The sequence below is a fragment of the Perca flavescens genome, chromosome 18 (assembly GCF_004354835.1).
Source record: "Perca flavescens isolate YP-PL-M2 chromosome 18, PFLA_1.0, whole genome shotgun sequence".
In the NCBI taxonomy this organism is placed as follows: Eukaryota; Metazoa; Chordata; class Actinopteri; order Perciformes; family Percidae; genus Perca; species Perca flavescens.
Window position 1 is genome coordinate 14,405,157 of NC_041348.1, and position 15,706 is coordinate 14,420,862.

The 15,706-nt window shown below is 42.0% G+C and overlaps 2 protein-coding genes across 4 annotated transcripts; one reads left to right on the top strand and one right to left on the bottom strand.

The window, feature by feature from the left end:
- Nucleotides 1-3,613: 3,613 nt before the first annotated feature.
- Nucleotides 3,614-5,788, bottom strand: pigh (phosphatidylinositol glycan anchor biosynthesis, class H). The gene is made up of 4 exons (XM_028605603.1): nucleotides 5,047-5,788; nucleotides 4,468-4,677; nucleotides 4,268-4,351; nucleotides 3,614-4,116 (listed from the first exon to the last, which is right to left on the bottom strand). The coding sequence occupies exons 1-4, from the start codon at nucleotides 5,224-5,226 to the stop codon at nucleotides 4,045-4,047; spliced, it is 546 nt and encodes a 181-aa protein (XP_028461404.1). The 5' UTR covers nucleotides 5,227-5,788; the 3' UTR covers nucleotides 3,614-4,044.
- zfyve1 (zinc finger, FYVE domain containing 1) lies at nucleotides 5,528-15,039 on the top strand. 3 transcript variants are annotated; one of them, XM_028605601.1, is made up of 13 exons: nucleotides 5,529-6,251; nucleotides 6,907-7,279; nucleotides 7,377-7,620; nucleotides 7,732-7,992; nucleotides 8,100-8,314; nucleotides 8,876-8,982; nucleotides 9,136-9,244; nucleotides 9,337-9,434; nucleotides 9,641-9,758; nucleotides 10,280-10,450; nucleotides 11,953-12,133; nucleotides 12,222-12,335; nucleotides 13,921-15,039. In XM_028605601.1, exons 2-13 carry the CDS (start codon nucleotides 6,953-6,955, stop codon nucleotides 14,151-14,153), a joined length of 2,178 nt encoding a protein of 725 aa, XP_028461402.1. In that variant the 5' UTR covers nucleotides 5,529-6,251; nucleotides 6,907-6,952; the 3' UTR covers nucleotides 14,154-15,039. The 3 variants fall into 3 exon arrangements, with proteins under 3 accessions (XP_028461401.1, XP_028461402.1, XP_028461403.1); XM_028605602.1 differs by having other exon boundaries at nucleotides 5,529-5,837; XM_028605600.1 differs by having other exon boundaries at nucleotides 5,528-7,279.
- The last annotated feature ends 667 nt before the right edge of the window (nucleotides 15,040-15,706 follow it).

Consider the following 15,706-nt stretch of genomic DNA (forward strand, 5'->3'; position numbering starts at 1 on the left):
TATTCATTTATTTAACCTTTATTGGTGTATGCATATACATTTCTGTTATATTCATTTAGTCAGACCTTTCATGTACCTTGGAGTAAAGGCTAAATACAGAAAGATTTGTGACTTACATTTTGGGAAACATTCGCTTTCTTGCTGAGAGTGTTGACTCTCCTTTTTTAGCAAACTTTGCTCACACTGTACTGATACACTTTATCTTGATACTACTTCTACTTCCTGTTTTTACCTGCACTGCTGTTGCAGTCTACATACAGTATTTCTTACAGTTTACCAGTCTACTACAGTAGCATATATTTATATTTTATATTCTATTATATTCCTAGATTTTAACTTCTGCACTATTTTATGTCTTGGATTCTTATTTTTACTTGTGTTTTTCTTTAATACATTTTGTAGGAGCATTGTTGGGGGGAGCATGAGAACGAGAATCACATTGCCAACAACTGCTCCACCTGTTTTGCATCTGGAAAATAAAGACTTGAAACTTGTTTGTACTGTAAATATGAAGCTACTGTCAGCAGTTGGTTAGTTTAGCTTAAAAAAACTGGAAACGTAAAGAAATGGAGGGAAACAGTCAGCCTAGTTCTGTCTAAAGGTACAATGGGTTAATTAAGTCCTTCTCAGACGTATAATAAAGGTTAAATGGTTAAAATGGTTTATTTGTGTTACTCAGCAGTCGGTTAGCTTAGCTTAGCATACATACTGGAAGAAGACAGAAACAGCTAGCCAGGCTCTGTGGGAGGTAATCAAAATGTGCCTACCATTTTACAAGTGGTTATGTGCTGCACTATTCCTTTAACTTACCTCACAACCTTTGAATGTGTACACGTGAGTGGGTGTGTGTGTGTGCACTGCAGGCGGTAAAAGGGAAACTCCCCATCTCAGTAGGGCTTCTCCAATCCCTCCTCTCCCACTAAACCATGAGGTTCCTACACCCAAAACTCCCTAAACTGATTTTACACATCTACCGCTTGAATTACACAGAACAACAAAAAAAAATTAGGCCTACGTTGAACACACATTTAATGAAAACCAACAGGAGTTCAGTATTTATTGCTGGGTATTTTTAAAGTTCAAATCATTCACAGAAATACTGGAGGTGAAGCACAAAAATAAATGTGCAATCACAGCCACAATAAACGGAGGTAATTAACAGTCCACACCTCTGAAGAAAGCCTCACTGTGCTGAAAAAACCTCAACACTTTCGGGTTCTGGTTTATGAGGCCTATTCAGAAGCCCTGGGGTGTCACTCCCAGGTTTTCTCCTGGGCCTGGTTTCTGGCTATTTCACACCTCCAGCAGGGACTATTATCCTGTCAAAGGGCTTCTCTTCACATCAGCGGAACGCTTCGCCCCAAGAAAGTCACACCCTCCTGCCTTGTTGGCCGGTGGAGCGTGGAGTTCACACACTGGTCTGAAGATGGTCATCGACAATTAGAATGGATGGGGGAAAAACAAGGCCTGGAGGTGAAACACAGGCCGAGTGGGGTTGAAAACAAGGGCTCTGAACCTTAAACTGTGGGCAATAGAGACTTATTAAACTTTCTTTATTATTAATTAGTTACAACCAGGAAGCATTTTGAGGAAAAACATTTTGCTCCAGGCAGAAACTAATAAACACACCCTCTATGCTTATATTGTCCTCACCTCAATATATTAATATAGCAATTTATTTAAGCAGTGTAACTCTACAGTTAGCACTGGGCACATAGCTCCTTACTCAAAAACCATTGCTTCTATGTCAAAAGCGCTTGGTTTTTAAAATGAATAGTGAAAAAAATACATAATGGATAAAAAATAAAGTTGAGCAATAATCTAAGACAAGATGGGATTTGTTGCATCATACTTCTTACAGTGACAAGGTAAAACGTCAGATCAGCACTTCCATATTTGAGGAATTAAGGGCTTATCAAACTGTAGGGTCATTCCACTGGTAGTAAATATTACATTCTGATCTTGATCCTACATAAACTGTCATTTGGTCTGTGAGGTAACCTTGAGTAAAATTTCTAAAAAATAACAGGTCTGGTATATTGACAGTCTCAAGTAAGATGACAACTAAGGTCAACCTGAGCAACTAGAGATGAAGGTATATGTACAGACCCTTTCCAAAAAATTAGAATATCATGGAAAAGTTTATTTATTTCCATAATTCCATTCAAAACGTTAAACTTCTATAGATTATAGATTCAAGGCCCACAACTTAAACGATTTCAAGTATTTAGTTGTTTATTTGTACATAATTTGGGCTTCCAGCTCATAAAACCCACAAAAACAGAATTTCAAAAAATTAGAATACTGTGAAAAAAATCACCATAAGAAGGACTGGACTGTTGGCCAGTGGTCCAAGGTCCTCTTTTCCGATTAAAGTAAAGTGTGCCTTTCATTTGGGAATCAAAGTCCAAGGGTTTGGAGGAAGACGGGTGAGGAACAGAACCCAAGCTGCTTGAGGTCCAGTTTGAAATATCCACAGTCAGTCATGATTTGGGGTGCAATGTCCAGTGCAGGTGTTGGTAAACTCTGCTTTCTTAAATCCAAGGTCACCGCATCAGTCTACCAGAAAGTTTTAGAGGACTTCATGATTCCTTCTGCTGAGGATCTGTATGGAGATGCAGGTTTCATCTTCCAGCAGGACCTGGCCCCTGCCCATACCGCCAGAAGCACCAAAACCTGGTTTGATGCCCATGCTATCACAGTGCTTGACTGGCTTGCCAACTCGCCGGACCTAAACCCCATTGATAATCTATGGGGTATTATCAAGAGGAAAATGAGGGGCACCAGACCCAAAAACAAAGAAGAGCTGACAGCAAGCATCAAGTCTGGGCTTCCATAACTCCCAGGCAATGCCACAGGCTGATTGCCTCAATGCCACGGCGCATCGAGGCAGTGATTAAGGCAAAGGGATTCCCTACCAAGTATTGAAGATTGACGTATCGTTTTGAAAGTACCATATTTTGATTGATTTGATGTGATCCTAAGTAAATGGTGATTTCTTCACAGTATTCTAATTTTTTGAAATCCCGTTTTTGTGGGTTTTATGAGCTGGAAGCCCAAATTATGTACAAATAAACAACTAAATACTTGAAATCGTTTAAGTTGTGGGCCCTGAATCTAAAATCTATGGAAGTTTAACGTTTTGAATGGAATTATGGAAATAAATAAACTTTTCCATGATATTCAAATTTTTTGGAAAGGGTCTGTAGTTATAAGGAAGTGAAGACATACTTAAGGAAGGTGTGGATGTTTATGTTTACTAATGTATTGTACATTTGACACTACACATTTAACACAACTATTTTCATGTTAGCGTTATGCTACACAGGGTTAATTAAAAAAGTGTGTATTGTTTTTGGTACATCTTAAGTGCTTTTGTCTGAACTGATTCATGATTCTGATTTCCAAAAGTTTGATAAGTGTGGTACTGCCCCCTACTGGGGAAGGAAAGTAAAGCTCCTCAAAAACATTAACCCCAAGCATACATCAACTTAGCCTCGTGAGACCGTCCTGATCTCGCGAGCTTCAGTTTTCCAAATGCGAAGCAATCCATCTGGCGGAGTCAGGTTAACATCAACTACCAGTGATGGAAAATATTTCAGTAGGAACAATATTCATTTTGTTTATCAAATGTATTTTTGTATAAAAAAATACAGTGTAGGAATGCTTGTAAAATACAGATATCGGCATTATTAGTCAATTGAAACTGTTAAAAAGGTAATGTCTATCTTTAAATACAATGCCAGTTAAACAGTTTGGCTCTTTAGATTTAAAGAAGTAGTCTAACACCAGTGCTATTTTCACATTATGCAAGTAACTACACAACAAAGTATAACATATTAAGTCATTGTGACAGCAGACAACAGGTCACATTCACATTCATACAGGCGAGAAAAATAATGAAAAATACACTGTACATTAAATCAAGATGTACCAAAAGAAAAAACTACCTGCTTTAATCAATTGAAAATAAAAATGACTTAAAGAAATATTAAAAGCATACTGCATGACCAGAAACACCGCTAATGTAAGACTTGTATGTCATTAGCACTTTGAAATAATCTCCTGACAGCTTTTGTAAACTTTCACTAAGCAGTTCAGCCTTGGCTTCGAACTCTGAAAAATGAGAAAAGAAGGTAATTTAGAAACAGATTACTGTGAATGACACTGTGTGCATTAGAATTCTATACACAGGAAGTAAACAAGAAACAAAACACAAAAGCAAGTTGCTCTATGGGATATGCGTACACCGTGCATTCAACCTCACCTGAAACAATGGCACAACACTTGACACTGCATCTGGATCTGAAGGCTCCTTCAACAGCACACAAAGGTAGTAGATGATTTGATGCTGAAATAAAAGCATTAAACGTCAATGCGCTCTTCCTACAAAAAGCAGAAACTGGCGTAACTGTAGTATGAATAATATAGAATAACAATGTTTATAATGCAAATGTCCTTATTCACCATGTAAATGGCTTCATTGATGACAATGTCCTTGATCTTGCTCATCTCAATGAATGTGGTGGTCTCGCGGCCTGAGGCGTAGCTGGAGGACACCTGTATGCCTAAGGAGCCGATGACAAGCAGGGACTCGTGGTCTACCTTCACAAAGTGGATGTGAAGCATCATGCCAACCAGGGTGATGAATATAGCACTGGACAGAACAGCTGTGTTCTACAAGAGAGGAAAGACATATATACACACACGAAGATCTTGCTATTGTTAACATGTTCATATGAATCGTTATATACCACTCAAAAACAAAAAGAATACTCTGATCATACACATTTACAGATCAAAGGGGAGCACCACTAATATTCTCTCCACTAAAAAGTATGACAGTAATAAAGATTTAGAACATTGTATAATTAGCTTTTACTTAATGCTACGTGTATAGCAAACTATAACAGAAACAGCGCATTTTGTATGCTGGAGTAAAAACATGTCACAGTACAATGATGTAACACTTGTGGACATGATTTTAGTCTAGTATTTAGCGATCTTGACACAGTGATTCAGTTGGGAGGGACTCATTCGTCTTACCTCTGTGAAGAAGAACACAGCGTACGCCAAAAGCCAAACGCAGCAGGTGTACACCATCACCTTGCCGATGGACACTTTGGGGACGCTGACAATGAACTCGCTGCAGAGGCTAGAGTGACTCTGACAGTCCAGAGATATGCTTTTGCCATTAATGTCAGTGAAGGATTCGTCTTCCATCATGAACCCAACAAATACCGGGAGAGTAACGTGAGAGGAAGAGCGAACTCGCAGAAACAGTTAGCTTAGCCAGCTAGTTAATACTGAAGACCGGTTAACATTGAATTAGCTTTGGCTATCTGTGAACAGGCAAGGTCAGTCGCATTTAAAATCATGAAGTAGTCCTTTCTTAGACGGGAAATTATACATGCATAATTACATACATACATAACGTTACATACATACGATGCTAAGTTAAATATTATATAAGAAAAAAAGTGAGGCAAAAATACTGAATACTCGCAGGACAACTGAATTGATGTCACAACAATCAATTCTCACATTAGATGCACTCGTTACATACACCGGGTTGTTCGGTTGGATGTTGTTAGAGTAACTAAAATAACCGTCGTTCTGCGTGTTTACAACATCAATGTATTGGTTAACAACAACCAAAGTGAATTAAATATTCAATTTACTTAGTAATAAAACACGTATGACGCCGAAATTAGTTGTAACACGGTGTGTACTAATATCAGTTGCTATCTCCGTCTAACTTTGTAAGCTTTGGTGTACGCCGGATACAAATACAAGTGAACACAGCAGCTGGAAGGTGCAAAGCATTATGGGCAACGGTTAGTAGCATCGTCTTCATCCACATTTATTTGTTTAACTAGGCAGGTAGCTATTGTCAAACTACCTTTAGAAACCATTTCAAGAGTATGAGTTCGTGTGTGTACTATCAAATAGTTATAATTGCGATGTAATCCTCGTCTTTCTTTGCAACTCCCAAATCCTGCATTTCCCAAAATGCATTCTGTTTTATGACTTTTGAACTCTGGATAAAAACAAGCCGATCAGCTGATGTAAAAGCAACAACATCTACAAGGGTCTGACACAGAATAGCTCAGCTAGCTAACCTTTTCAACAACGTTTGCTATTATGTGGCAGTCGGCGGTGTGGTGCTAGACAGTATACGTGTCCAGTTTTAGACTGTTGAGGCAGCATTTTAGTAAGTCGTCGTCCGTCGGACTGGAAGCCACAGCTAGGTCAGTCGATAGAAACGAAGGTTGTTTGTTTCTTCAGTGTGTCTCTTTGTGTCGTTATTGATTGATAACATAAACATAGCTATTTATTACTGAATTTGAGAACGTATTTTTTTATTTTTTAGACACGACGAGCATACCGGGCTACTTTTAAATAGCAACGCAGCATCGACAACTAAGCAGCAACATTACCAAAACAAGACAAGAGATGCAAGGCAGCTTCTGTTAGCTACACTAGCAAACCGTTGTGCCAAACATAAAGTAATTACTATTCTGAACAAGTGTTTGAAATTGCTGCCTGGTCTTGCTTTACTACCGAGTGAATACCCTTAATAGTAAGCAGTAATTGGATCCTCGGCTTAACATCATAATAGGCTACTTTATGACAGTGTGAGTGAAATGGCTTTTGGGATCATTTGAACAAACAAGGTTACATCACATCTGGTCGTAGGCATTTGCTTAAACGAGTCATTGTGTCTTCCGCTGCATTGCCTTTGCAACCCTAGTTACTCTCACTAAGCCCCTGGCCTGTCGGCTTTGAGATGAGCGGTCAAGGTCCAGCTGTAGATAAAGGAATGAACACAGTCTTAGGCTGTCAGGAGAGCTACGCCTGTGGGGGCTCCGATGAGGCTGCCTTTGAATGTGATGAATGCGGCAGCTTGCAGTGTGCCCGCTGTGAACTGGAGCTCCATCGCCAGGAGCGGATGAGGAATCACGACCGGGTTCGGATTGCACCAGGCCACGTTCCTTTCTGTGACTCGTGCAAAGGGGACAGCAGCTGCTCTTACAATGGTGGACGGCTCCGAGCGCTGGTGCGCTGCCAGGGTTGTAAGATCAACCTGTGTTTGGACTGCCAGAAACGCACCCACAGCGGAGTCAACAAGAGGAAGCACCCTCTGACACCATACCCCCCTGCCAAAGCTCCCCAGGATAACAGCCCGGGTGCTGGGGAGTCACAGATGGAGATCCTGAAAGGCGAGCTGGAGAAGGTGTGCAGCTTCCTATTGGTGGACGAGAGGGAGGAGATGCAGGTAAATATCTTTTTAAAGTCACGTTTTAATCATTTGGTAGCACCTCATCGTGAGGAGGTTATGACGATGATGGGGCTGATCATGTGTGGATTCTCAGGTGAAGGATGAGGACGACTTTGTGAGCAGACTGGGCTGCAGGTCAGACGAGCTCCTCAAAGTGGTCTCCATCTTTGGAAACACTGGGGAGGGCAAGTCGCACACCCTGAACCATACGTTTTTCCTTGGACGAGAAGTGTTCAAGACCTCACCCACCCAAGAGTCCTGCACTGTGGGTGTGTGGGCGGCTATGGACCCTGTACACCGGGTGGTAGTCATCGACACAGAAGGACTGCTTGGGGCTGGTATGGGACTAACAATGGATTAGCGTATTATCACGAAATAAACAGGGTCTAGTGGGAAGCTGTTTTTCTCAATGAACACACATTTACCACTGCGTTGTTTTCACTCTTCAGGAGCTAATCAGGGTCAGCGAACACGCCTGCTCCTCAAAGTCCTGGCTATCTGTGATGTGGTCATCTACCGAACCCATGCCGACCGTCTCCATGACGATCTCTTCAAGTTCCTTGGTGATGCATCAGATGCCTACCTTAAACATTTCACCAGGGAGCTGAAAGCGACTACCACCCGCTGTGGTCTGGACGTCCCGTTGTCCACTCTGGGCCCTGCTGTAATCATCTTCCATGAGACCGTCCACACCAAGCTACTAGGATCAGGTACCCTTTTTTCCTTTGTTGGAATTTAATAAACATGACTGGGATAAGATTTTTTTATTTTTGAATGTTCTTTCTCCTCTCTGTGACTGTTTGTTCTCCGTCTCTAGACAAACCATCCGAGTCGGCCGAGCGTCTTCTCCAGGAGCGTTTCAGGAAGCTGGGTCTGTTTCCAGAAGCGTTCAGCTCCATCCAGTACCGTGGAACTCGAACCTACAACCCTCCCACAGACTTCAGCGGCCTGCTGCGCAGCCTGGAGCAACAGCTGGACAACAACACCACCCGCTCGCCACGCTCTGCCAGTGTCATCTACAAGGCTCTGCAGGTAGTGATGCTTGATTGTACGAAGAAGTGCGTATTAGAATGTGTTATTATTTACTATTGATTGACCAATAATTGGCCTGGCCGATTATCGGGGCTGTTATTGGGCAATTTTGCAGATTATCTGTATCAGTGTTTTATTTTACCGATAACCCATAAAGTTAATTAATTAAAAAGGCTCCACTACAGCTCTCTGAGCAGTCTGCAAACAAACTGTTAGCATGCTAAAACTTCAGGAAGCTATTTTAGTTTTTATTTATTCATCTTTTTTGACTGTGTATTATGTTTTTAAAGTTTCAGTTTTATTAAATAATTGCTTAAAGCATTTAAACAAACTTTTGTGTTGGAAGTTTGTAACATTCCAAAATGTCAATTTTGACTAAATGATCAACATATTTACTGTAAATGCATATCGGTTCCAAATATCAGTTATCGGTTTTATTAACTAATAATAATAGGTATCGATATCGGCCCTGAAAAACCAGTGTTGGTCGACCCCTAATATTTACAGTGAACGTTACTGACTCTTCCTGTCCCTCCATCTCCTCCCGGCTCCTTCCCTCAGGCTCTGAGCGAGCGCTTTAGCGGGGAGATTTCCGAAGAGTACGTGGCCAGTAACTCATTCTTTCCAGATGAGTACTTTACCTGCTCTAGCCTCTGCCTCAGCTGTGGGTACGTGTCTCTCTGGATCTATAAATGACAACATTGTTAACAAGATAATTATGAAATGAATAAGTATAAGAATAAGGAACAGTGTGTTTTTTTTGTGAAGAATCAACATTAATACATCCCTTAAATATTCTGGCCTTTGTCTCTGACTTTCAGTTCAGGCTGTAAGAGAAGCATGAATCACCTAAAGGAGGGACTCGACCACGAAGCCAAACACCGCTGCCGCTACTCTGCACAGTATGACAACCGCATCTACACTTGCAAGGCAAGTACAAGTCCAAAATGCCAGATATGTACAGTATATGTTAAAGTATTCCTGCTTGACTAGGTTCTGAATGTCTGTTCTGAACTTCTCAGGCCTGCTATGAGGGCGGGAAGGAGGTAGTAGTGGTTCCCAAAACGACGGCCTCGTCTGACTCACCGTGGTTTGGCTTGGCCATCTACGCCTGGTCTGGGTGAGTCCAGCTTCAACGCAACCATTTGGAAGATGACTGGAAATGGCTTTCCTTTGCGAGCACAGTGTGATCAACCTACTTGTTAGTTGCTATTAGTTCACAATTATAACAACAGAGCGTGCATAGAGAAATGTATTGCAAGACCAAGAGGCAATAGAATCTGTCCCCTTCATACTGGAACTGAGATTTATTTTGTCTTTGTCCAGGTATGTAATTGAGTGCCCCAACTGTGCAGTGATCTACAGAAGCAGACAGTACTGGTATGGAAACCAGGACCCAGTGGAAACAGTGGTTAGAACAGAGATCCAGCACATCTGGCCTGGGGTAAGGCCACAGTGGAACAGCCTAAATGAGATTCTGCCTAAACCAATTAAACAAAGTTGCAAGCCAAGATTTCAAAGGTTTTAACTTGAATCAATGTTGTCACATCTATTGCGAGCTGCATGTGCAGTATATTCTTGCAAGTCAGTTGTACTGTATGTTGATGCCCAGAAAACTAATGCAAAATGTGGTTTATGACCTTTTTCATGAAATCCTGATGACGTATGCATACTTAGTCAAAAGTGCTGAGTATAGAGGCATAAATGCCAAGCACAAATAATGCTACTGCCTAAATGATTGGATTTCTGGCATTCTCTGTGGTGGTCAGTTTTCAGTGACGATGGTTAATCGCACACTAAAATACTCTACTGTAACTGTGTACTGTACACAACTCTAAAATTAGGATTATATTATAAAATTAAGATTATATTACAATATATAGTTACAGTATGATGCGGGTACAACGGAAAGTGTATTAATTTGTATCTTTTTGTATGTTCTTCTCTTCTTGCCTTTCTTTTCAGTGTGACGGTTTTTTGAAAGACAACAACAATGCTGCCCAGAGGCTGCTGGATGGAGTCAAATACATTTCTCAGTCAGTGTCTGAACTCAGCGTCAAGCCTGCCAAAGCAGTCACCTCCTGGCTTACCGACCAGATCGCTCCCACCTACTGGAAACCCAACTCCCTTATCCTGGTACGTGTCTAAAACTGCACAAAATGAACCATTGCATTGATGCGTCGCGATGCGGACGTGGATGATTCTGCATCGATGCAGTGACAGACAATAACCGATTATGATGTTGCTCGATGATTTTGATTTTCCATTCGCTGCTTTTTTAGGTTTTGCCTTTTGTCCGTTGTCTGCTGCGTTCAGAACCATGTGTCGCAATATATAATACATGTGAGGAGGTGGCGCATCGCGATATCGAATCATTGACAGGATAATCGGAATCAAATTGAATCGTGAGACCGGTGGAGATTCACACCCGTAATATAGGGCTAAATTCAGAGAATTTAACTTTTCTTTCTTAAGAAATTACGCAAACCGATTAATCGATAATCAAAATAGTTCCCGATTCATTTAATAGTTCACAGCTGATCGATTTATCTTTGCAGCTCTACACTGAGAGTGTAATTGTCGATTCAAGAAACTGAACCGAGGGCGACTGGGTAGCTCACCTGGTAGAGCGTGCGCCCATATACAGAGGCTTAGTCCTCGATGCAGCGGTCGCGGGTTCGATTCCGACCTGCGTTCCTTTGCTGCATGTCGTCCACCCCTCTCTCTCCCCTTTCACGTCTAAAGCTGTCCTATCTAATAAAGGCCTACAAATGCCACACAACAAAAAATCTTTAAAAAAAGAAACCGAACCATGAGTACATGCAACTTTGTACTAGAGTTTCACTTTTCTTCTCACACATTCCAACCTCAGACTGCCAAGAGAAAATAAAGTCCACTAGAGTCCATGCGTCATATATTTCCATCAAATTCAACTTGGTACACAGCTCAAGCTCGGGGGTTTTGCCTTTTTACTTCACGTATTTGGCTTTTCTAAGTGGACCCCCAGGAAGACTAGCTGTGCTTTAGGGCCCAGCTCATAGAGATCCTATAATAAACTAAATTCAACTGTGTAACAGTTAAATGGTAGTTTCTGCAGAATCAGCTGTCAGCTTTTCAATAATTCAACAATTTAAAACGGAGATTTTCTTTCAAAGAGGGACGTTTGTTCCTTAGATGCAGTGGTGAGCGAAATAGAGATCCTACTTCCATTGAGAAGCAGGGCTTTACCCACGACAGGCCAACGGACAATGGATGCCCAGGCTGTTTATTTATTACACACCTGTGAAACCAGACATGGTGTTCCTAATATGGACAGGATTTGATGGTGAAAACCCCCCAAAAATCTTATACTCTATGGAATTCTATTTACAGTGTGACAACTGGAAGTACTGTGTATACCTTGTTGCTGAAATGTGTGTGTGTGTGTGTGTGTGTGTGTGTGTGTGTGTGTGTGTGTGTGTGTGTGTGTGTGTGTGTGTGTGTGTGTGTGTGTGTGTGTGTGTGTGTGTGTGTGTGTGTGTGTGTGTGTGTGTGTGTGTGTGTGTGTGTGTGTGTGCGCGTGTGCGCGTGTGCGCGTGTGCGCGTGTGCGCGTGCGCGTGTGCGCGTGTGCGCGTGTGCGTGTGTGTGTGTGTTGCAGAAATGTCATAAATGTGGGGAAGAGTTCCAGCCCAACGACACCAAGCACCACTGTCGGGCCTGCGGAGAGGGCTTCTGTGACCCCTGCTCCTCAAAGACTCGTCTGGTCCCGGAGAGGGGCTGGGGCCTCGCACCTGTCCGAGTCTGCGACGCGTGTTTCCACAACAGGGGAATCCCAACCGGTAAATCCCTCTCGCAATATTCAACGTGATATCAGTTTAAACGTTTGTGAGTGCCTGATTTCACGTGTGCATGTTTCCCCTTTTGCAGAGTTACTGGATGCCGCCTTGGAGGAGGAGGGAGGCACCCTGATAGCCAGGAAGGTTGGGGAGGCGGTTCAGAACACTTTAGGAGCTGTAGTCGGTGCCATCGACATACCTCTCGGTGAGCATTACATCCGCCGACATGATGATCAAAACAACACAAACAAAGATCACTTCTAACTGAAACTACCCCAGCTGTTGATCAACAGTCATATTAACTAGGGCTGAAAGAATAACTGCGTTAGCAATAATATATTCAAAGAAGATTTCTTTTAAATCGCAAAGGCTCGAATCAAGCGTCAACCTTACCTTGACAGAGCCTGACGCTGCGGAAACTTTAGTGTCAAAAAGGAACAGTAACTCAGTTGTATGTGGCAGTTTTGGCTTCAAAAAAGAAGATGCGTCAGGTTTTGTGCCAAAACTGCCTCACGCTTAAAAAAATAACCGCATATCATATAGGGGGGGGGGGGGTAATAAATCGATACAGCATGGTATGTTTTCCGTGGCAGTACTGTATCGATACAGACGCCAAGTATCCATCTATTATTATATAGGGTGAGGCTATTTGCATCCCTGGTACAGTGAGCAGTGTATGCTATTCGTACCCTGGTGCAATTATAAATTAATGCTATTCGTGCCCTGCCGGTGCACAGAGCAATGTGTTCTATTAATACCCCGTCTGGCACAAATATCAATGTATGCTATTTGCACCCTTGTGCATTTACAGTACCTTGGCATATATTTACACAGTTATCCATACTACTCACGTATTACTTTTTTGGAATATTATCGCCCTGACATTCTTACCCTAACCATAACCAATCCCACTCCTCTTGCCTAAACCTAACCAACCCAACCAGAGCAGGCATATTCATGAGTCTTCCCCTACCACCCTGCCAAAACAATTTTGCGTTCGCGGGCCCTGACTTGCGCAAGTGCACGCAAATTATCCAATCCAAAATTTAAAAAAATAAGATCGCCTCACCAGGGAATCAAACTCCAGACTCCCCGACCAATGCTCAGTGTTCTAACCACTCACCTAACAGTTGTTACAGCCAGATGTACAACTGTTTACCACGTGGTGTCTTCAAACTTCGGTTGCTAGGTAACCATACTGTATACAAAAAATAGGTACTAACAAACTAACGGATGTATGCTTTCACCGAAGACAGAAAGCGCAACTGTAGTATCCATTTTCCGCTAGAAATTAAATTGTTATAAACTTTAGAGACAAAACTTTCCTAATATGCCAGTTTCTGGTTTCTGCGGTCATGGAAGATAAACGTCCGCCTTAATTTCGGGTGTGAATAGCTCAGCTGTGTGGCCGAGGCTATTCGTACCGGGGGTGCAAATAGACACTCTGTATTATATATGTGCTGGTCAGTTTGTCTGCTTGACAATCCCATTTTGCAGCAATAAAACTGGAGTGAGATAAACAAACAGAGAAATGTATCTTTTTAGATAAAACAAATGTTGACAAAGTTTCCTTTTGGGGACATCATTTAAAATTGGGGAAAAATTTGGAAGTTTGGAAAAAAAGGTAATACATTTCAGTATATTGCTCAAAATCACAATAATATCGTATCGTGAGGCCTGGCCTCTGGTGACCCTAATATTAAATAGCAACCAAAATATTGGTAAAAAGAAATCGCAATTAAGATTATATTCCAAAATTGTTGAGCCCTAATATTAACCGCTGCTTCCAGGCCTGGTGAAGGACGCAGCTCGGCCGGCCTATTGGGTCCCGGATCAGGACATCCACTCCTGCAGCGAGTGCCAGAGGGAGTTCTCCCCACGTCTCTCCATCCACCACTGCCGCGCCTGTGGCCAGGGAGTGTGTGACGACTGCTCTCAGGAGCGGCGCGCCGTGCCCTCCCGCGGCTGGGACCACCCCGTGAGGGTCTGCAACGGCTGCAACCAGAAACCCGGGGAGCTCTAGCAGGACGAGGAGCGGGAGGCAGAGAGGGGACGGTTAAGGAAGCTGGCCTCTGCGAAAACTGGAATTGACAACATTTTGGTTTTAAGGCTTCAGTTTCCTTTCGTCTCTTTAGTGGCATTTCTTGGCTGCCACTAGACTGTCCTGTGGCAGGTTGGACTCTGTTTATTGGATTTTTTTTTTTTAATGCCATCCTCACTTCACGTCAGTCCCCTGATGCTATTTCACTTTAATATGCCTATATTTGACACTGTGAAGAATACCAGTCAGTGAGAACTTGACAGCGTTTTATAAAAGTGAGTATTGTACGTGCTTGCTTGCAATTAAGTTCAGGTAAATACCCATGTACCCTTTTGATCCTTTAAAACTTAAGTAATGATGCACGTGACTCCCCCTCCCCCTCCCTTGACAATCCCTCCCGGTGTGACACACCCGTACTATTAGCACCTTTTGTAGTCTGGGGCTACATGGGTGAACAGTTACAATAGAATTACTGACTGAGCACCTTAAACTGATTCCGCGTAAAAACTTTTATTCTAAGATTGTTTCTGCAGAAGCCCTGGATATAGCATTTAGGGCTGGCTTTATAGGGAACAAAGGAAAATCTGAAAATAATATCCACCACAATAAATTCACAGTAGTTTTCCTCTGCTTAAAAGTAACTCTCGCCAAAATGCAACCTGGGGTCTTCTTGCGAATGTACCCGAGTCAAACTTTCATTTAAAAGCATAATTAGGACGGAAGCACCACTTTTAAGATTAAGACACTTTTTGACTGGCAAGATTGTGGCAAGCTGATAAACCAACTGCTAAAGTGCGTTGTTCAAAACCTTTTTAACCTTTTAAACTCTGTGTAAACAATGTTCTCAATGCTGAGTTCACGTGTAGAGCCCCTGGTGATACTTGGAGCAAAGTTTCACGTTGTGTCGAGCCTTCTTAGTGTTTTCAAAATAGCGATTTTGATGCGATCATAGAAGTGCCCCTAGCACTCCCATTCAAAAGTCCATTTGACCGAAAACGAAAATACTGTAAATCTTAAAAGTGGCGTTTATGTCCTAATTATGCTTTTAAATAAAAGTTTGACTCGGGTCCATTCACAAAAAGACCCTAGGTTGCATTTTGGCGAGAGTTGCGCTTTAAGCCCTGCAAGCTTTATCTTTCCTGCCACTCTTTGGCTTCAGGAGGATCAGAACAATCGGAAGCCATGTATTGTAGCACGGTCCGCGATGCATTCCGACTTACAGAATCACACAGTATTAACTTCTTACATCATCTCTCAACGCTTTGTGGTTGTTTGTCCATTTGAATGGGTAGATAATAGAACAGCCTTAATAATGCTGTCGACCTTGTTATTTTGCATAGAATATACATATATGGGAAAACAGTTTACTTAAATAGGAAGAAAGAAATGGCCTCGTTTTTTTTTTAAATGTTAAAACTGTTATCCAACAAGACAAATCTGACTGCAGTGGAATGAAATGCAACTGCTTTTATAGTGGCTGGCTCACAGAAGCAATATGGAACAGAGAAGACTTGAAACCATCTTTGAGGCTGGCC